This window comes from Cicer arietinum, chromosome 1, assembly GCF_000331145.2.
Source record: "Cicer arietinum cultivar CDC Frontier isolate Library 1 chromosome 1, Cicar.CDCFrontier_v2.0, whole genome shotgun sequence".
NCBI lineage: Eukaryota > Viridiplantae > Streptophyta > Magnoliopsida > Fabales > Fabaceae > Cicer > Cicer arietinum.
Genome location: NC_021160.2, coordinates 48,531,554 through 48,554,862, shown reverse-complemented (window position 1 = coordinate 48,554,862; position 23,309 = coordinate 48,531,554). Strand labels below are relative to the sequence as shown.

The 23,309-nt window shown below is 24.9% G+C and overlaps 1 protein-coding gene across 2 annotated transcripts; it reads left to right on the top strand.

Annotated features, from left to right (window-relative positions):
* The first annotated feature begins 12,712 nt into the window (after positions 1 to 12,712).
* On the top strand, positions 12,713 to 19,272 carry LOC101488802 (putative axial regulator YABBY 2). 2 transcript variants are annotated; one of them, XM_004487382.4, is made up of 7 exons: positions 12,713 to 12,797; positions 12,960 to 13,104; positions 14,823 to 14,948; positions 15,105 to 15,225; positions 16,116 to 16,164; positions 17,108 to 17,183; positions 18,858 to 19,272. In XM_004487382.4, the coding sequence occupies exons 2-7, from the start codon at positions 13,033 to 13,035 to the stop codon at positions 18,966 to 18,968; spliced, it is 555 nt and encodes a 184-aa protein (XP_004487439.1). In that variant the 5' UTR covers positions 12,713 to 12,797; positions 12,960 to 13,032; the 3' UTR covers positions 18,969 to 19,272. The 2 variants fall into 2 exon arrangements, with proteins under 2 accessions (XP_004487439.1, XP_004487438.1); XM_004487381.4 differs by lacking the exon at positions 12,713 to 12,797 and having other exon boundaries at positions 12,809 to 13,104.
* The last annotated feature ends 4,037 nt before the right edge of the window (positions 19,273 to 23,309 follow it).

The window sequence follows — 23,309 nt, the reverse complement described above, 5'->3', positions numbered from 1 at the left end:
GGTATACAACTTACTACTATCGAAATTTGTATTTTCAAATTTTTTTATGTGTAATTTGTGTTCTGAAAATTACAAAGCACAAAATTTTTTATAGTGTAAATTGTAAATCGGAAAATTCATCAACAAAATTTCTGATAGTTAATAACTACCGAAAAAATTAAAATTTAAAATTTTTGGTAGTTGATGTTATTCTACCGGAAATTTTAAGTTGAAATTTTTTATGCATAATTTTTTTTTATTCCAGATTTTTATAATCAGTAAATCACAACACCTATTCTAGCATAAAAAAAATATTAGAGAGTCCTCCTTAATTGAGGTAATTGTTAATGTTTTAGTTGCACATGTTAATTATCGGCCTTGAAATAAACAATATTATAAATATATTAAACTATATATACTATGTAACAATATTGAAAATGTGGGTATGATCAAGATATCAAAAAATTGTTTTAAATTCATTTATTACAATTGAAAAAAGTAATTTATTACATACTATACTATCTAATAAAATAAATTATTTATAACTTGTCCATTCCATACTTTAACAGAAAAAAAAATTAAAAAATTAAAAGTAATCTAACTCAGAGATTAGTTATATTTTAATATTAGAAATTTCAAAAATAAAATTTTCTTAGATATTTCAAAATTTCGATCGAACATAACTCAAAACTTTCATTTTCAAAATTTCAAGTATTGAAATATAACTACCATAATTAGAAAAATTCAAAGAAAAAATTTAATTTTTTGAAAATTTGGAAACCTGGAGTATGATCAAGATATCCAAAAATTATTTTAGATTCATTTATTACGAATTAAAAAAAAGTAATTTTAATATACAATAATTTAAATATTTATTATTGAAGATTTTAACACAATAAAAATCACATATTTTTGAAAAATATATCTTTTAATTTTAATTTTTACTATTCAGCTAAGAGTATTTTAATAAGTTGAACGAGAAAAATTATTAATGGGAGGTACAAATCAAAATTGTGATTACAAAATTCAATTTTCCATCACAGTTTTCACAACTACACATACCTGTTCCAAAATTTATTTTTGGAGAACTTCTAAATAACTTAGTGGTATAAATTAAATCAAGATTTTAAAAGAGTATTTTTTCATAAAAAAAATGCGATATTCAATTGATATTTTAATGTAATCTAAATATTCTTGTGATATTCAATTATTTTAATCACTATTTTTTGAATTCAATGTGTAAAATTTTAGTGGTACTTAATCAATTTCTTTAATACTTTTAACAAACTATAATGTTGAACTTTTTTATTGGCTTTTCAATGACAAAAAGTTTTACCTTACCACGTAAAATTTCTAAAGATTTCCAATTCTTATTTATTTATTTATTTATTTATGTCTTTATGTCTCTCATTTCTTCAATCTTTCCCCATCATCTTATTTCTTTTTCGCATTTACATTTCTCAATCCTCCCTCCACTTATCTCCTTTATACCTCTCCCCATTTCTCCCCTCTCATCTCCTTATTTATTTTATGCTATTACATCTTTCTCTAATTTCTATTATCTCTCTCATTTCTATCCTCCACCTTCTTAGAAAAATTTAGTCATATTTTTTCTTATCGGCTGTTGTATATAGTCTTTGTTTTGAAGAAACTTTGAAGAGACAATATTAAATTATCAAAACAAGCTTTCTTTTACTCTTTAAAAGAGAATAATAGAGTTAATTTGTAAAAATAATTTTTCATATTGTAATTTTACACTTTTTCTAACACAATCTCCTTTATTTTTTTGAAATTTATGTTAAGTTTTCCAAATCTATATGAGAACCTAATACTTAGTAAAATTTATTTGAATTTTAATTTTTTTTATTCTATTTAAATTTTAACTAATAAAAGAGAACATTAAAAATACAGTATTATATAATGTGTTGTTAACATTTTTGTTTAATATTTGTCTAAAATCTAATAAATCCTTTGAAATCTTATAAACGTATAAAATCATTTTAAATTTTATAAATTCTTATAATATAAATAAATTACAATGCAAATTACGAAATCTTAATTATATATATTGTTTTTCAAAAAATCTTATAAGTCATTGCAATTTTACACGATTTTTTAAAATTTATGAGACTTTTTTCATGTAAAGATTATCTTTCAAAATCTCAACTTAATACACCTCATTAAATTTCATAGTAAACAAATAAAATTAAGGGGTTAAAAACAACACTATTTTCTAGATAATTTTGTTTTTGGTATTTATTTTTATGTTCAACTAGAAACCAAGTAAAGTCATATTAATTATTATTTTATTATGAATTCACATTTATTTGTACAGGTGAATTTAATGTTTTATTATGTTTTTTAAGTTGATTTATAATTTTGATTCATCTATTTTATTACACTCACAGAAATAGTCTTTCTATTTTAAAATTAAAGTTTTTGATCTCTCAATTATTACATTTGTTGCAATTTAACCCATAATTTTACTCCTAAGATATGGATTTTAAACCTTAAAAATCATAATTATTAATTCTAAAAGTGATATTTTCCATTCAAACTTTCAATACGGACAATAAATCATCATATCTGGGGCCAAAATTCATCATTTTAAGGGGAAAATGTATATTGAAATCAAAACTGCAACAAAAGTGATAATTGATGAAAAAAAAAAGCAATTTAAGAACAAAAAATCTATTGTTGTGAATGTGATAAAATAGAGGATATATATATATATATATATATATATATATATATATATATATATATTCTATTTTGACAACAACAAAAAATCAATCTATTTAATATCACAACTCCTCTTAATTCCCATCTCATACTTAAGAGGCTTGTTCTTGTAGAGGATAAGTCTTAATTAGACATTAGATCTTTAACAAGCCCAAATGTTGAAGGAGAAGGAAATAGAATCTTCATTACCAATAATTTAATTTAAATAAGAGAAATAAAATTAGTTTAGTGGTTGGGATAGAGGAATTAAAAAAAAAGTAATGAAAAAGAGATCGTAAGTTTAATCATCATCTTCATTAAAAAATTACAATATTAATATTAACTTTATTAATTACTAACAATTTTCATTTAAAAAATAAAACTTAATTTGAATGAGGCAGCCATTACTCTTTCATAGCCTTCCAATTGGAGCAAACAATAAGATGCCAATATTGATTTATTCTCTCCTGTGGTGTGGGGGGATAGAGATACCTCCAAGATTAAGCTTCTACCCCAAGACATTTGTCTTTGTTAAGGACATCTTATCTAAACACATAGCAATTTGCAAGTAGAACATCATTAAAGATAGGGGACTCCTTATTCCCAAGCCCTCCCCATTAATGTTTGCTTTGAATAACCAAATATCTCACCTAACCATTAACTAGGGAAGGTTATTGGGAATCATTTAGTTTCTCTCTTCCATAGGAAGTTTCTATTCACCATAGCTATCAAGAAAATCACTTATTCTAATATTTGGAAGAAGAGACACAAACATGTGGTAAGAAGGGTAGACAGAAAGAATAGAATTCATTTCATCCTTCCACATATTTCAAATATCTTCCATCCATTATTGAGCTTCTAGTGCACTTTGTCCACAATACTATCAAAATAATAAGGGCATGTTTGGCTAGGATTGTGAGATGATAAAATAAACTATCATATTTTATTTTAATTCAGTGTTTGACGAGTCTTTATGCAATGATAAATTAATCATATTACTGTATCATATTTTGTCTTTTTAATTAAATTTTTATTTTGAGTGACGGCAAGATTAAAAATCAACAAGATATGATAGAGATTTTCTCCTATTTTACCTTTATGAAACTTAATTTTAAATATAAAAAAATGAATTTTAATATTACATACAAATTATATTAAAAATTATCTAATTATTAATATAAATGTCAATAATTAATTTTAAAAGTGGTGTGTAATTTAATCGGAAGGATAATTTTGTCATTTTATATAATTTTTATAATAAAAATAAATTGAAATTAAAACGTTTAAAACAAAATATAAAATTATTAATAAAAAATCTAAAAATATGAAAACTAATTTAAATTTTGTCACAAGGATAATTTTTTCATCTATACACCCCATTATTTATTTATCTTTCGATTGAACTCCAATTATTTGAATTTGTTTCCCTTCTCTTAAAAACTAGATGATTAAAACAAAAATATTATTTATTTATTTGGAAAAGCTATTATTTATTTAAAGTGTGTGTTTATTTGAAGTATATAATAGAATAATATATATTGTCAAATTTCTTATCTTTGACACATCAAATATAAGATATAATAAACTTTATGACGAAGTTCATAATATTTTTTATTTATTTATAGATCATGTTCACATTATATCACATATATGCTATCATGATTCAATTTCATGATCACCAAAGTGCTGAGTACCATAAATTCTCTCTATCTAACTGCTTAAAACATATTTAGTCTTCATCATACCATACACACACCCTGTTGTTTCCCTATGACTAATGAGAAGAATTTTATCTTATTATCCTAAATTCATATAACTTTCAAAATAAAAATAACAAAAGATATTCTGATATATATTCTAGCCTTATCAAATTAGCATGGAACAGTGAGTTGAGTAGATAATGTAGTTAAGCAAATAATTAGATTTTAGGAGTTAATGTTTTTCAATTTTTCAGTCAAATACGAATTATCAAAGAGAATCTAAATTTAAATTTTAATTAGAATAATATTTGATTAGATTTTTTTATTTATTTATTGAATCCTAAGACAACATTTCCCTGAAAATCAAATATAAAAAAAATAATAAAAAAAAAATTATTGTTCACATTGCCAGGAGGAAACAATACCGACTAGAGGAACTTTAATTGAGTAACACATGCAGTACATGACAACTACACCGACCACAAGTGGGAACAAGTACCATTAATTCAGTTAAATGATAAGTTGAAACAAGTAACATGATTTATGACAAGTTATATATATCCAAATATTAGTTACAAAATTCAAAAACCAAAAATTTAATGGTATCCTAATAAAATCCCATTAAATAATGCTTAAGTGCATGCCCATTAAATGAATAATGTTGCATAGCAAAAATACATTCTACTCTTAAATTACCAATGCCAACAAAACAATATAGGACCTCTGTAATTCAAGAACTATATAACATTGTATCTATACATTCTAAGGGTTCAACATACCATGCATAGAACAAATTGTGCACTAGCCTCATCTTTGCCATGAGCCACTTCTAGATTAGTGCCTCATAACTCATAAGGTCCACAATAACAAAATAGTCAGCTCCACATTAAAAAAAATGTGATTTAGTAATTCCTTACATTATTATCTTACAGAATAGTACAGCAACAAATACCAAATCAAACTTATACATTATTATTTTAGTGGAGGTTTTATTTCACTTTTAAATATATCTCAATTGATTTTAGAGTTGGACATGAAGATAAAATTATAATTTTTCACTTGAAATTTAAATTTTACTATTTAACTTGCTTTATATATGTAAATAAATTCAAACTTTAGTCAATTTATATTTAACTACTAACTTTTAATTAAAATCAATTTTTATCACTCTAAATTCAAATCCACAAACTTAAAGGGAATAGTAATAATTTAAAAAAAAAAACGATTCCAAGACATCAACCGTGTTTTGTCATTTATGCCATAACGTATGACATCCTTTTTGACTAAAACCATGTCGGTTGATTTAAAGCTATGCTATACTCTTGCAATTTTAGCCTTTTTGTAAAGGTTTTGTTGCATGGGCAGAATTTTGTGAGTCAACTTTGTTGTTGTTGTTTTTTTTTTTTTTTAATATTTTCAAATCAATTTAAATATGTTTAAATTTGTAAAAATGTATATTTAAAATTCTCAATTCAAACATATTTTTAAAAGTTTTTGAAAACTTCAAAGAAAGAGAAGAAACCTAAACTTATACATCTCAATTGTTTAACATCCACAACAATAATACAAACCTATAAATTGGGTTCATTATATTCACCTAGCTACCTTCTATTTTCAGAACTAAAATAAACCATTCTTTCATGTTTGAAAACACTATTATAGGACTTATTCCATTCCAAACATAAATAGAATCGAATATGAGATGAAGTAGGGGTTGGATATCAACTAATTTGAGCTAAAAAATTAAAACAAATTTAAAAACCAAGACTCATATATCTCGATTAAGAAAGAAAAAAACACTAATATAACATTTAACATACTAATATTTATCTAAAAATTAAGAAATAAAGTCAAAAAATGACTACATTAAATTACAAAAATTAAAAATCTAACCACAATTTTAGGATTTTGTATATGAAATATATAGTAAATTGTGTATGAAGTTTAAACAACATATTTTAAGAAATTAATACTCTGCGAAGTATTTAGACATGTTTAGGTCTTTTAAATATGCTAAGAGACTAATCTCTCTTTAAATTAGGTTGTAGTTTAAAACTCTTCTCTAAAAGTTTGTTTGTTGTTCTAGCAGCATGAAACCACATGGTTCTCCAGTTATTAATACTTAAATAAAATAAAATTAAGAAATAAAAAATTTAAAATTAATGTGCAATAAATCATGAACAATCTACATCATGGAGGTTTCCTTTAAGTGCACTAACCTGCATTTTCTGCATGTATGTGGCCTCTTCAACCATAAAGTGCTATTATGTTGAGCATTGGACTACAAATATCAAAGATCCATTTCACATGGTCCCCTCATCTACTTGTAATCAAGGACCCGCAATTTCAGATAAAGGATCCAAACACTTCTTTTCTCTTTTTTTAACGTTTTCTAAGCTGAAAATTCTCAGGTTGTCTATAGACCTCTCTATTTTGACCTCATTTGGAACATTTATTTTTAATTATTTTTTAGTATTTTATATTTTTTTAAATCAAATTTTTAAAAAAGAAGTTGACTAAAATAGTTTAGCATTAAAAATTATTTAAAGTATTTTATTTTTTCTACAACTTTTTTTGGATAATAAAATTTTAAAAATATTTAAAATGTCAAATATTTAAATTAGTGAATGTCAAAATAAATTTTTTAATCCGTAACAAATGAATTCAAAATATCTTTTACTATTTTTAAATGACGAATATTAAATAAATTTTTATAAAAATTATTTTAAAATATATTTTTTAATCTGTACAAACCAACTAATTATTTTATAAATTTTGTAAATTTGTAATCATTTTATAATCCTCAAGAGGATAACCTTTTCAAAATGATTTTTCAACTATGCAAAGTATTTTATCATCTTATGTGATCTTGCTAGACCCCTAATTTTGTGAGGTGTTACATTTTTAACCATTGAATTTTTTTTCATTAGAGATTAATACTATGCACTTCAATTACCCCTTAAAATTAATCTAGAACAAAATTAGATTGTAATTCCAAAAATCAATAGAAAATTGGGAAAAGCGAGCCGCACATTGGACCGCTCTATTCGTTTTTTACTAAAAAATACATAAATAAAAAGACTTCATTTTAATACAAAAGTTTTCTCATTCTTTTTCTTTTTCTTTTTTCATGTTAGTTTTGCAACCGATAAGAAAACCCCAATCTATAAAGGTGTTCACATGTCTAATTGAGTTGTCTAACACAGGAACTCAAATCAATTCAACCAATATATTTATCAAATTTGCTTTAATTTAGACCAACCCGGTCTAACTCAAATTAAAATGGTTTGGTTTAAGGAGAAGATTTATGATTTCAAATTTTTGTGATTTCGATCCAATCGAAATCGCCCCAAACACGATCTAAAGTGGTTTGGCTTGTGCTTACTCTTTTCGATTTTATGTTGTTTTTCAGTGTTTTTTTTTTCTAATCCCCTCTTGCATAGTAATCCTTCTTACTATCGTGTCCTATCAATTTTTTCATATTTAATTTTTTCTCTTAATTGATGAAAGGTTTGAATTTTTATTTGAAAATTTGATGTTGTTCAAGTTTATGATTAAGTTGATTGATGAGAGAGAAAATAAAAACAATGAATTTTTGTGAAATTTTGAGTTTTTGTTATAAAGTAAGGAGTTTTTGATTAATTTTATGGTGATAAATTTCATCAACAAATTAATTCATTTATATATAAAAATAATATGGACGGACCATTAATATTTAAAAATGTATGTCGTGTGTAACATTTGGACTTATTAGTGGAATTTTAGTAGAATTTATTTAATAAATGTGAAATAAATTAGACGACAAATAGACTATTTAAAAAAAAAAAAAGATAAAGTTGAGTGATATTCGAATTTTGTATAAATATATCTCTTTTTCTAAAAAAAAAAAAAGATTTTTAATTATCCTACTTTAAAAATTATTTCCCCAAATGTCCTACTTTTTTTTTTCAATAGAAGGTCGTTCCTTGAGGAAACGACCACCTAAAAATCAATTTTTTAAAATTTAATAGAAGGTCGTTTCCTGGGAAACGACTTCTAATTAAGTAATATTACTCAATTAGAGGTCGCTTCCCCAGGACCTATTGAGTTTAAAAAAAAAAAAATATTACTCAGTTAGAAGTCGCTTTCCCGAAAAATGACCTTCTATTGAGTTTCAAAAAATTGGTATTTAGGTGGTCGCTTTTCCAGAGAACGATCTCCTATTGAAAAAAAAAATAAGACATTTTGAGAAATAATTTTTAACAATTAAGGAAACTTTTAAAAAAAATGAGATATATATATATACAAAATCCAGTGATATTCATAAATTCAAAGACAAAATAATTTATTAAAATTATAACCAAAAAATTATATAGAAAAGCCAAAAAAAAGAATCTTAAACTAATAAATAATGATGATATAAATCCGACGTGTAAGACGTTCACTGGGAAAGACATGAAATGTATACAGTAATATGTCTATTCACTTTTGAACCAAAAATAAATAAATAAATAAAGAGATGTCTATTCACTTTGCAAATAGTACACCGCAATAGATAGATAAGTAGATAACCCAGAGACATATAAATGGACAAAACCTAATTCCCATTTTGCCATTTACCCTTTCCATGTCACTAATAATAATACTCTTTGTTGACTTATTACGTAATTACTAATTAGCATTCAGTGCTTTAGAATAACATGATTTAGACAGCTTGATTTTATTTAGTACTTCAAATGTTAGAATTTCTTGAACTTCAACATAGATTGTGTAGTTGCCCATGTTTAGGGTCAGACAAGACTTCAAAAAGGTGTTGAAATTCTTTGAAAAGAAGAAAGCGGTTACTAAACAAGTGAAAAAATTAACACCCTATCTTTCAAAAGCATAATTGAATTATACAAATTTAAAAGGTAAAAAACATATTACGATCTTTTATATTTTATTAAAGTAATAATTTAATTTTTTATATTTAATTTTTATAATAATTTAGTCATTTAAATTATAAAATATTTATATTATTATTTTTATCAATTTAATTTTTTTAATTTAAATTTTTTAATAATTTAGTCATTTAGATTATAAAATATTTATATTATTATTTTTATCAATACTTTCGACAAAAACAAAACACATCTAATTGTTAAAGGTTTGATGTAATAATTTTAATACATTTTTTTAATAAAAAAATATTTAAAATTAATTATTTAATAAATCTGAACAATCTTAAAATGATTATTTTCTTTTCTTCGTCTTTTTAATCGTCATCTTTCCATTTTTCATCCAAATTCAAAAATTTAAATAGAAATTCAAAACAAAACTCAATTTCAAATCAACAAAACTCAAAATTTCAAATCAACAAAACTCAAAACAAATAATGTGGGTTCTATTATTTCATATTTGCACAAAAACAACACAACAAGCTCACCACCATATTTTCACTTCCCTCCCGTACATAAGGTTCAATCTTTGATAGAAAAGGTTGGAAATCAAACACATAAACTAAAACCAATTTTCAATATGTTCCTTACGGCCAATAGTTTGAAAAACAACAAGTGGGTCAACTTACTATAGTTTGAAAAATTGCATATTGGTGAAAAGAGTAAGAGGGTTGAATTTTTTTGAGACAATTAAAAATGAGAGGAATATAAATAGAGCAATTTTTGAAAATTTTCATTCATTTCCACCTTTTCTTTCTCCCGGTTATTGGAATTTTTAATTCTTTTATGCTTATAGAATTGGATCCCGCTTTTTTTATTTTTTTATTTTGTTGAGTTTGAAGTTTTAGATTTTATTTTGAAAATTTGATTACATATATGGGTTTATGATAAAGAAGATGAATTAATATTATAGAGTTCTTCAATATTTTTTTAATAAAAAATTATTTTAAAAAAAATTTATTCAATAAAAAAACTATTTAAAAGTACCATATCGCATATCCAATCCCATAACAGTCACATGCATTTTTTTTAATATAATAGTGCAAATATTTTGTAAATTAAATAATTTAATTGTTACAGAAAAATATATATATAAAAAATTAATATGTCACTATCGTGTTACATAAAAGAACGCAAGATGCATTTTTTCAATTTTAAACATATATGTCTGATTCTCATAAACTTTATTTCTTACGCCTATACTTTTTTCTCACATTCTTGCATTTCTTTATAAATTCAATATTCTTAATCAACCGTTTTAAATTTAATTCAGTCTTTTAAGTTTTTTTTAAAAATAAATCCTCTTAATATCAAAATGTGCAAGTTGTAATTTTCTTTTTGAATTTATGATAAATTATGTTACTAACAAGACTATGAGATGACAATCTAAATCAACAAATTGGTCTAACTTTGGTCATTTTACATTTTTTCTACTCATATTGATCTTTTATGTTTTTTCTTTCTATATTAGTCTTTTAAGTTTTCTTTTTCATATTTGTCCTTAAGTCATAAATAATTATTTTCTCCTGTATTTCTTCCTCTTTTTCATTATCCTCATCTAAACATAAAATCTCTAAATAAAATTTAAGGTTATTTAAAAATAAAAAATTATATCGCTTCTTTAATAAACACCTCCATCGTTAAAATAAGAAGAGGAAGAGTGCTACAAGAATTTTTATTTTGAACTTAAATGATCAATATGAAAGAAAAAAAAAACTTAAACGATCACTATGAGAAGAAAAGTAACTTAAAGAATCAATATGTTTGTCACATCAGCAATGTTAATAACACATCAATGTTTAACACTTGTGTTAATTTTTTAAAACATAAATTAAAATAAAATAAAAAATCTATATTTTGATATTTAAAAGACATTTCAAGCAAAAAATTTAAAGAATTTGAAAATTGGTCAAACTTAAAGTCTTTATGCATAATTTTGCCTACAATCTATTTGAGGAATTAATGCCCCCTAATATTTTGAGTTCGTCTAATATAGTCCTCGTCCAATAATAGACCTTGCTATTTTTAATAAAATATTATATTTGCTCTTATTTTTTATTATTATAAAATTTAGTATTTACTAAAAATAGTAAGAGTTCCACCCTTGAACCATTTTTTGAGAGGTCCATGTTAAACACACTCACATTTTATATATTTTAGTATGAGTTCAAATTCTTTGTTATATACTATTTAGATTTCATTTGAGAATTTTGGAGGGAGGAAGAATTTAGACAACCGAAAAGAAAAAATGAAAGGAAGATTCAATAAATGGAACTTTTTTGCTTCATAATACAAAATACCTTAAATGAGAAACTTTGAGAGATGATTTTAGAGGTCTTAGTAAAAAGAAAATCTTCAAAACCTTTCCATCTTTTCTATAATAACCTCAAAATTAAAAGTAAAAATATTTATTGTTACAAATTTAAAAAAAATTCAAAAAAAAAAAAAAAAACTATCCGGACAACGTAATATGTATCACTTACAAGTTAAAAGTAATAATCATTAATTCTCCTATGTATAATCCCTTTTTTAGAAATCATTCTTAAAAATAACAATGTCAATTAAAAATATATTAATAATAAACACTTAATTTTCATTACTATTTTACTATAATCGTGAAGACACTTAAACTAAAAGAAAGAAATATGTATTTATTTAAATTTGATTATTTTCACAAGTACTAGAGTGTAGAAGTAAGTAAAGAAATTAAACGTGTCTTAAATAAGGTAAAATATTTTGCTATGTTAACTCCCCTTAATCTTTTGAAGGTAGTCTTTGAAGTCCGAAAGAAAGTTTGATAAACTTGGTTAGTAGTTAATAGGTAGTGAGTGTGTGAAGTGTGAATCCCTAAACATTCTGAGCATTAATATCTATCTACCTTGCTCGCCCCCCTCGTCCGCTACACAGAAAGCTATAGCCACTAAGATTGCTCACTCCCACCCACTCATTTTCTCAATCATCGTAACTCTTCTTTTCCTTTCCCCACTCTCTTCTTTTTATCACGCGCACACAATTTCTATACTCCTATTACTAATTCAATTATTTTCATTTTCATATTTCTCTCACCCTATCAGTAAATTATATATATATAACTTTGAAATTATTGTGAAGTCTCTGGACCGCAACATATGCCAAATTTTGAGTTGATTTATTTTTGTGGACCCATATCCAACCAAATATCAAAAATATTTTAAGATATATTTAAATATTAAATATTTTTAATAATTTTAATTCATTAATAAAAAAATAGTTTAATTCTCATATCGTTAGTATAAAAAAAATTACATTGTCAAATATTCATATACATAATTTTAAAGTTAGTTAAAATAAAAATCAAATAGTAATTAAATGATAGTATAAATTAAAAATAAAACTTTCTATAATGATGGTGTATATAAAAATTTAATTCAAAACCATTTATAATTTCACTCTACTTGTTTTCCCCGACCAGACTAGTCCCATCCTAACCATTCACATTTTTGTACACATCCTCTCTCTTTCTCTCTCTATCTTTCCATTAAATATAATTTTATCTAAGTTTTTCTATTTAATCTTCATATATATGATTCTCTATCTTAATATTATATATTCTTCTTGCTATTCTATAAATCCTTGATCTAGCTTGTTCAATTTATTATTTCAGTCAAGGAAATTCTCTTCTCTGATCTCTGCTTATAAGTCTACTAAGCACAAACAACAAATTTATTATAAAAAAAATGTCAATGGAAATGATGGCAAATGAACGTGTTTGTTATGTTCACTGCAACTTCTGCAACACCACTCTTGCGGTACAATTTTCAATTCTCTCTTTTTTTTTTTATTAACCTTGTCATGTCTTTTCATCATCTAATTTGTGTTGGTTTTTTATATTTCTGAAAGAAGAAAAAAAAAATCATAAAAAAAGCAAAAATAAATGAGTATGTGGAGTTGTTGAATTTAACATAAGATCAAGAATTTGAGTCTTACTTTATATTTTATGAGAAAGTGCAACTAGATTTTGTTAATTTTAAAGTGATAAGTTCAACCTAATAGCAGAAGAAAAGTGATTTTGAAACCCAGTTAATTCCTGTAAAAAAATTTGTGGATATTTTTCATTGAGAAAGTGAGGCACATATATATATGTATATATATCTCTTAATTTTGAGGGGTAATAAAGAAATTTGATGAGATTGAATGAAGTAATTTGAAAATGTTCAGAAAAAAAAAATGCATAATTTGAGGGATATATGAATAGGTAGGGCTACTCATAAGTCACAAACAGGTATTAGGGTTCTTCAAACATATATAGAGCCCTTTCTCTTCTTATGTTTATTTTTATTATTTTTCAGGATAATAAATAATATCATGTGATCTCATATGCCAAAATTATCATATATTTTATATTTATTTACAATTAAATTTGAATGGAAATCACTTTTCTCTGATATTTGAGTGATGATGTCTGTCAAAGTTGGGTATTCTGTTCATCATGATTTGGCAGTGAAGGGTCATTTTTCTTTGAATCAAGTTTAATTTATTAACAGTTTCGTCTCTTTTGTATAATAATAAAAACTTATAAATATTAATTAATCATCAAGTGAAGACAAATCCAGAAAACTTGTTTTCTCTCTTTTATCTTAATTTTTTTTCTTTCATGATAATATCTCTGTTGAATTACTCCTTTTAAGAAAGGAGTGTCTTTGTTTCTCTTGTTTATGAAAATGGAGATTGATATGAAGCAGTAAGTAAAAATTGAATGTTTGATTCATGATTATGATGAATCAATCAATCTGCAAACTTTTCTTTATTCATATATTTGATATCTGTTTTTCTGTTCCAGTCATGTCATTTTCAACACACTCTCTCTTCACACAATTTCTATCTTTTATCATATTTGCCTTGCAGTGTCAGCAATTTGAAAAGTGATGCGCACCATTGTGAGAGTGCTAACTTTTAATTTTAAATTTTAAATTTTTTTTTTAAGTAAAAAAAAAAAAAAACCAATGTCAATAATATGTCAGGTCCTATCCTATGCTTCCAATTCCTGCTATAATATTCATTCAATATACTGCACATGCACACTTCTTCCTATACCTCTACAGTGCCTTTGTTATGTATTCTACACTACACCCCATAAAATCAAAACTCTCTCTCTCTCTCACAACCTTATTTGTCCTCTTCTGTTTTCTCAATTACTTATTTATATATATTTAAAGGCAAAAGGAGTATATGTTAAATGCAATTTATAAATAATGCATATTTTTAGCTTCCAATGGAAAACACCTTTGGAATGTGATAACAAACATTAATATTTTTTGTTTTATTTGATAAGCAAACATAAATGTTTTGTATGTAATACACAGAATTTAAGGCATTTAGAATCCCAATTTTGAAGATAGAGATGTGACTATATAGGCTAAGTAGCTTTCTTTCCTGTTCCTCGTATTAATGATTTGAAAGGGGTAATTAGAGTTAGATCTAAGCTATATAGTGAAATTGAATTTTAATTTTATTATTATATATGCAGGTTAGTGTTCCATGCAGCAGCTTGCTGACTATAGTGACAGTTAGATGCGGGCATTGTGCTAATTTGCTTTCAGTTAACATGGGAGCATCACTTCAATCTTTTCCACCTCAACAAGATCACCCTCAGGTATTTTCCATTTTAAGATTCTTTTTCATTTCTGCACAATTCAATCAATATATTTTGAATGAAATATAACCATAAATGATATCAGAAAAATGTTTAGATAGAGTGCGGTTGTTATTAATTATCTGTTTTAATTTGTTGTCAATGATGAAATGACAGAAACAGCAACTCTTAAGCTGTCATCAAGAAACAAGCAGAAGGGAAGTAGGATCATCATCTTCAAAATGCAAAGCGTTTGAGACAGTAGCTCATGAGCAACCTAGAACTCCTCCCATTCGCCGTGAGTTACACTCATCACACGCTCTATTTACCGACTGCACTCAATCTGAATCCTCTTAATTAGTCACTAAGATATCACTCTCTCTCCAAATTAGTCTATAAAGTATATGAAAATACTAAAAACTTGTTAAGATATTAATTAGAGACTAAAATAAGAAATTTATATTATATAACAGTATAGCATAGCATAATTGAAAGAAATAACAATTGTTTTGGGTATAGGTGGATATATAATAGAAAAAGTAGTGAAATAGAAATTATGATTAAGAAGAATGAGGAAGAGCTAAGTAGGACATAAAGTGAGGAAATATAGTTAGAAGGTGAGAAAGCATTATCTGATAGAATTGAAGGACAAAAAGACTGAGACTAGTTACTCCACAACTGGCAGAAGTAAATGAATGTAATGTAAGGGAGCAGAAGAAGGTGGTCATGATTGATGAGGCTGGCCACATGTCCTAAGAACACAGATTTTTCATAAGAGTGGGCGTTCATCTCTCTCACTATCCAGTTTCTTTGGGTACAAAACTACCCAAAATTGACCTATTTTATTCACATCATCATTTAACTGTCCCCAACTAGATGGTGACATTACATAACAAAATTAACCCATCCTTAATTCATTGCAATCATGTTGTGCCCTAGAACACTACAAGTACACCAATATGCATGTGCATATTCATTCATTCATTCATTTAACAAATCATTTTTAAATTGCCCTATTATGCCATTAGTCCGTCCAACTAATGGGCCTATTGTTAGAAATTCCAAACCCTCCCTACTTTGGTCGTTGTTAGGAAATCGTATGTATTTCTAAAATACAAAACAAAATCATATTTTATTTTTATTGTTAATATGTGTAAATTTAAATTGTTTGTTTGTTAATTTGCACAGCTCCGGAGAAGAGACAACGTGTTCCTTCTGCTTATAATCGGTTCATTAAGTAAGTAATATTTCCAATTTACAATTCTAAGATCAACATATTATATGAGTAATGCTCTAAAACTAGTTCAATTGCAAATCTAATGAGAATAATTATTCATGAACATGTTCAAATAAAATCCGATTATTAGTTACAAATATAAACAATTATATACTACAAATTTAAATCCTTGTTATATGAATTTTTCAAAAATTAAAATTTTTTTTATCGTATCTTTATTTTTATTAATATTGTTAATGTTATGAGTACATGGAATATATATACTAGTATGATCTTATACTAAACTAATCACAAATCCCATGGATTAAAGATGATAGAAGTAGAGATAAGGATTTTATAGAAAAACAAGCAAAATAAGTATTGAAATAGAGCACTATATAAAGGAGAAAAACATTTTAAACTATAATTTTTTACTACTTTGGACTATATAACCACAGATAATTGGAAAATGACAATTTTTTAAAACACTTCACGATACAGTATCTAACAATGTAGTACTCCCTCCGACTTTATTTAAACAAAAATTATCATAATTTTTTCATCTCAAATATAAATAAAAGTTATTAAATTCAACGTTATTTAATATTATTGTTTTAAAGGGTGAGACTACCCCTTGTTTTAATAAAATTAATTTCTTTGCTTATCTAAAAAAATATTGTTCCAAAAACACTCTTATTAATCTTTTATTTTATAACATGAGTGCATAGATTCAATGCAAATTTAATATGATAATTATTATTAAAAATATATTTTAGTAATGATAATTGATTTCTTATTATGTGTGAAGCAAGAAAATTACATAAAAGAAGTCGTAGTTGAAAGTCAGTTGATTTTTATTTATTTTTTTTAATTTACTTCTAAAAAGTAATTGAAAATATGAGTTCTATATATTTTATTAGACAATATACTAAATAATTAAGAGACTTCTATCTCTTGGTTCCAGGGAGGAAATACAAAGAATTAAGGCTAGTAATCCAGATATCAGCCATAGAGAAGCATTCAGCACAGCAGCCAAAAACGTAAGTTTAACCTTAAATTATTTTCCCATCTGTTTTAAGCATATATGCATTCTGGCATATGATTGCATGAAAGTGTTATATCTATTTTTTTCCCATCACATGTGTGGATTACACAATAAGAGACAATTTTGTCGTTTACACAAAATATATTTCTAGAATTATTGTAGAAACTTTACCAAAGAAAACCAAGTAGCTCCTTCTTCGAGGCTGAAGGTTCATATTGAACTTGGAGTGTATAAAAGGCAACTAATCATATCCTTCAACTTCTACCTATAAAAAAGGTTATTCTTATTTAAGAAATACCGGTGATAAATGCAAACGTGCATGTAAAGCTAAGAATTTTTTTGACAAAATTATCAAACCATGGTTTGCACTACATGACAAAGCAATTAAGCAAAAAATCTTGCACCAGATAATTGCGAGGTGCCATGTTTGAACTTGAAATATGATATTTAGCGTAATAATTTTAATATTTTATTAGTTGAATTAGATCTTACATACAATTAATTAAGCAATTTAGACCTTAAATTTATCTAATCTTTTTAATTAATTTGCCTATAAAAATACAGTGAACATAATAAAATACACAACTCTCATTTTTACCTTAAAAATGACATTTTGATACATTGTAAAAAAATAATTAATTAATAAAATATGTATATCTAACAATATTATGAGTCCAAAGTTCTCGTTCCATTAATTCAAAAATTAGAATTAGTGTCGAAAATTAGCAATACAAAAATAAAATCTCTCTCGAATACCTATATGACTAAATTTAGTGATGAATTTAAAGGTAAAATTTATATTTTTCGTCTATGAATTAATTTATCTTGCAAATGTCACCTTTTCAATATAATGCCCCTAGATTTTTTGGACCATACTTTTAAATTTTTGTGTGTCATGCTTAACGGTTATGTTAATGCTTTTCCTTTATATATTTAACACCTATGCAGTTAGAATGTTTAATTTGAATTTCATTATGGTTATAAAACTGACTTTGGGGTTGAGGTCAAAGTTAAAAAGTAAAGTGATAAAAGAAAGATAAAATTCAATTAATAATACATTACTAATATTTAAAGTAAAAAAAATATTATTAATATTTGAACAAGAATAGAACTAATAATTGACTTTTAAAAAAAATTAACAACATTATTAATTTGTTGGCCATATATAGGTGATATTTTAATTTGTTGTTGATAATTTTATTTTACTTTTTTGATATTAAATTGGTAATTGAAATCACCACTATAATAATTATTATTTTTTTGTTATTTAGGTTGGAGTTTTTGTTCTAATCTTCAGATTAGTTTATTTGTATCTCTTTTGTTGTTAGCTTTTTTTCATAGCTCTTGTTTCTTTTTTGTATTGAGGTTGGAGCACCTTTTGTATTCCCTTTTTAATCTATATATATAATTTCTCATTAAAAAAAACACCACTATAATTAAAAAAAAAAATAGCAAAATTTTTGGGTACCCAATTTGCTGCATTTATAAATCCTGTTCCCCTTGAATCTATATATAGTTGAAATTGCAACTGCTAGATATTGTACTAGTATAAATCCTTTGGTACCACTGAATTATTTTAATTTTTTTATATAAATTTTGGTACCACCAATTTTGTTGCCAGCTGATTGTCTCGTTTAATATGAATATGTATAATTATATATGCATGCAGTGGGCACATTTTCCTCACATTCACTTTGGGTTAAAGTTGGATGGAAGCAAACAAGCAAAGTTGGACCATGGGGTTGGGGACGCTACTCAAAAGTCTAATGGATTCTATTGATGATACATATAAAATGGATTTAATTCCATATATGATTATCAATCAGTTGGTTTTTTTTCTATGCTTGACGTAAAAAAATGAGGTTGATCAAATTTCCCATTCACACAACTGCATGGGAGAGTACTCTAGCCCTTGTTTAGTTTTTTTTAATAGTATTATGTATTTCCCTTTTCTATAATAATTGCTATTCTTGTGATTGTTTTAATTATTATGTTGAACGTAGGCACTTGTTTTTTTTAATCTGAATTTAGGCACTTGTTGAGTAAACATTATCAAGCTTAATATATATGTGTCTTTTAAATCATTATTAACATATTTCAATTGACCTTTAGTTATAAGACTTTTTTACTATATTAGTTTATTTTTTAATAAAATATTAATTAAGTGAATGACAATTTTGGAACAACAAGACTAAATTTAATATACTCTCTAATTTTTTTAAATATGTGAAATTGTCAAATAATGTTTATAAAAAGGGACAAATAGTATCATATATAATATATTACTACTCTTAAATTACATTACAAGAATTAAAAAAAAATGATAATATTTTAAATTTATTAATATTTCATTCATATATATTGTTTTTCAAATTTATCATTCATTCATATGAGAGCTAATAAATTTTATTACTTTTTTGTTTCCATAATTATCTTTTCTATTGATTTATTTATTATTATTTTACATCTTATTTATTAGTTATTTTATCTTTATTTTATTAAATTTTTTATTTTAACTCTCTGTTTCCTAGAAGAATATGACTATAGTAATCTAGAGTTCAGCAAAGAGGTAACTAAACCTTTATCAAAAATAATTATTGAAGTTGATTGACCACTTCAGCCGAATTACTTAGTTTATTTATTCTCACTTTAAGATTTAATCCTCAAATCAACAAGAGAATATACTCTTCTTCTTTCTATCTTTCACTAACATCAAATGTGAGTTCTTTATTTGATGAATTTGATGTTGTTGTTTTTATTAGAGATAAAAATGTGAGTTTATTTAAATATTTGAAGTATGAATTTGATGAAAATTTAAATTTTGTTGAAGATGATAATTAATTTCATGAGTTTTGTTTGAAGATGATGATGAATTTTATGAATTTCTGTATAAAAAAAATGATTATATTATTAACATATTAAGATATAAAAGATTAATTCATTATTTAAAATTAAATTAAAAAATCAATTCAAGATGAAAAAAAATATATTAGACTGAATTGCTATTTAGAGATAGACAACGTTGTTATCAAATCAGACTTAGTTATCGTAAAATATAGCTTTGGTATGTTTATATATATGAAAGGACAATTAAATGCAACTTATGATCTAATTTATCCTTAAGTTAATGGGAAAAAGATTTATATTTTAGAAGAAAAAAAAAAACTTTCTTAAAGATGAATCTAAACCATGCGAAGTTGTGATCTTCGAATAGGACCACACTTGAACAATGAAGAGTAGTACTTTCTTTTGTCATAATGAACACAACAGTGCTTTTCATCTTTTAGATGCTTACCGATTGACCATTTTTGGTGTATACGGTGCTTCGCGTTGAGGGACAATTTTTACCCATCGTGTTTTTTCAATTTCTTTCCTTTTGGGGTAACAATTTTTTTCTTTAATTAATTATTATTATAAGTAAAATATTGATGTTAAGTATGTAATATTGTAATAGAAGAAAATATATATAATTTTTGTATCGATTAAATAAAAAAATGTTTTATGTAATAAATATATATAATAAAATTTAATATCTAAATTAAAACGACTAATTTATAAATAATATATGACTACAATAATAATAATAAATTTTATCTTTTTAATATTAACATTTATGTAATCGTTTTTCTTTTCCAATAAATACCATTATTTTCTTCTTCTTCTTCTTCCCGGAAACAGTGGGTTAAATAATTTAGTTAATGCAGTGAACGCAGGTGATGCATGCATGCCTTCACCTGTCACATTCTCAGACCACAAGGTTTTTTTAATGTTTTTTATCTTTTAAGAAAAAAGATATGTGTCTTCCATTTATAACATTTTTTTTATATATAGGTCATTACCATTTAATGTGGGATTTGCACATGAAAACTTGGGGGAAAGTATGCCTAAGTAAAAAAAGCAATGCTATTTATCCTAAAAAAAACCTTATTATGAAGAGTCACCCAATAAAATTCGTCAACAAAAAGACTCACTAACTATACATAGCTGATTTGAAAATTTAAATGTTTGGTTTTAATTGTGCCAAGTATGCATCCCTTATAATATCACTATTCAAATAAAAAATAGTTTTTACAATTTAGTGAACGGCTGAAAGTGTGATCGTTTAAATTCATCTTAACCATTTTTTCGGTGTCTAAATATATCTAACATCTGTAATATTTTGTATTTAAATTAAAAAAATTATTTAGAGATTAATTTTTTCAGTTAATAATAAATTATTTTTTAAATTGGTCACAAATTTAATAATTTTAAGGGTTCCGTGTCTAACTCGATCTATGAAGATTATTTATTTTGGATTATTAAATAACAATTTTCTAGTCAGCTGAGTTCGTAATATTTTCTCTCAAATTAGATTCTTACCTCATTGATAACATGTGTTAATATTGGAACACGTGATTAAAAGTGTCTATACTACATAGGTTATTAATAAGTTGTTGGATTAATTTAGCAAATAAATCCAAACATTTTTTTCAAAATTAGATTTTGAAAATACTTATAGTTCAGTAAGTTGGTCTATTTTAGATTACATCATGGTTAGGATGAATTTATGTAATAATTGGAAAATTAAGACGAAAACTTGTGTTCCATCACATTAATTATTTATCCTTGTTAATGAGAGCCTTTTAAAGAGTTTAATTAAGGTAGCAAAAAGTTAGGACAATGGTCCACTGTGCAATTGTTTTATCAACCAAAATATCATTGAAGAAAGTACAGGGGTTGTCCACTTTTTTCTAATAAACGAGATGAGTTTTTAATTTTTTTTGAAATTATCAATTGGATACCCCCATGATCAAATCATTGTGCAGCTTGACATAATATATCAAATGGCTGGTATTGGTACATAATATGAGTTTCTTATTTATTTGACTAAGTATATATGAGTTTCTTGTTCCCAAGACTACATGAAATGAAATGAAATAAAATTAATAAAGCTATGATCTTCTTTTCAGTAATGTTGACATGACATATGTTTAACAGTGTTATATGAGTGGACTCAATATGGTTAAAACGCGCATGCCATAACAAACATCCCACTATTTAGGGATGCCCTAAATCTAATGGGGTCATGGCTGCCAAAGTATTTTCATATTGGATCCTTGATTTAAGGCACGCACAACTGGACTTAGATTGGAACACAATCAAACAAATTTCAATTATCTACCATATTTATGATCAAACAAGGTCGAAAATTAATTTTAATGAGTCATTTTTAAAGTCTAAAATATTAATTTTGTAAAATTACTTGGTTTTGTTTAAATTTTTTATAATACAAAAGTATTTCTTAAATTAGTATAATTTTTTTCATTTTTTTTATAATTAATAATAAAGTTAATTCTTTTCATATATATTTTTTATAAGATTTTATGGATTTGATTTTAAAATTAATAGAACAAGGATCAAGCATTGACGATATGATCACACGAAGATTTTGTATTAAATATAAATATCAGTTTTTTTGGAGGTTTAAGATGACCGTGTGTGTTGTTGGTCTCACCTTTAAGTCGGCTAGGTGATCGAGTTAACATTTATCTACCATTAATATACACATTTATGCATTGTTTTATATAAATTTTTAAAAACACCTAAAATAAAGTTAAAATAATATATGTTGCACTTGTATTTTTGTAATTAAAATAAAAAACAAACACATATTTATATTTTCAGTATAATAATATAAATAGCTAAAGAAGTTTTTAATCTCTGGAAAAAAAATCACATCTTTTAGTCTCAACAAAATTATTATATAAACTGTTTTAGTCTTTGTTGAAACGAAACATCTTTTAACTTTTAAATTTTTGAATGATTTTTTACAACCATATTTAGGTCATTATTAAAAGTGATTCACATATGTTTAGAATTTTTTAACCTGTGATGAACTAAATATGAATTTTTTTAAATGTTTGTGTTCAAGATAAAAGTCTTTAAAATATGGAGCTAAAAATCAAATTGAATTCCATTTTTGTTGAAGAACTTTTATAGTGTTGAAAGCACATATGCAAACGAATAAATATTCAAAAATATATATATTAATATTTTAAGAGAGACTAAAATTGTTTACAAATTGCATAATAATTTTGTATGACTAAAAAATGTGATTGTTTTTAAAAAAGACTAAAACCAA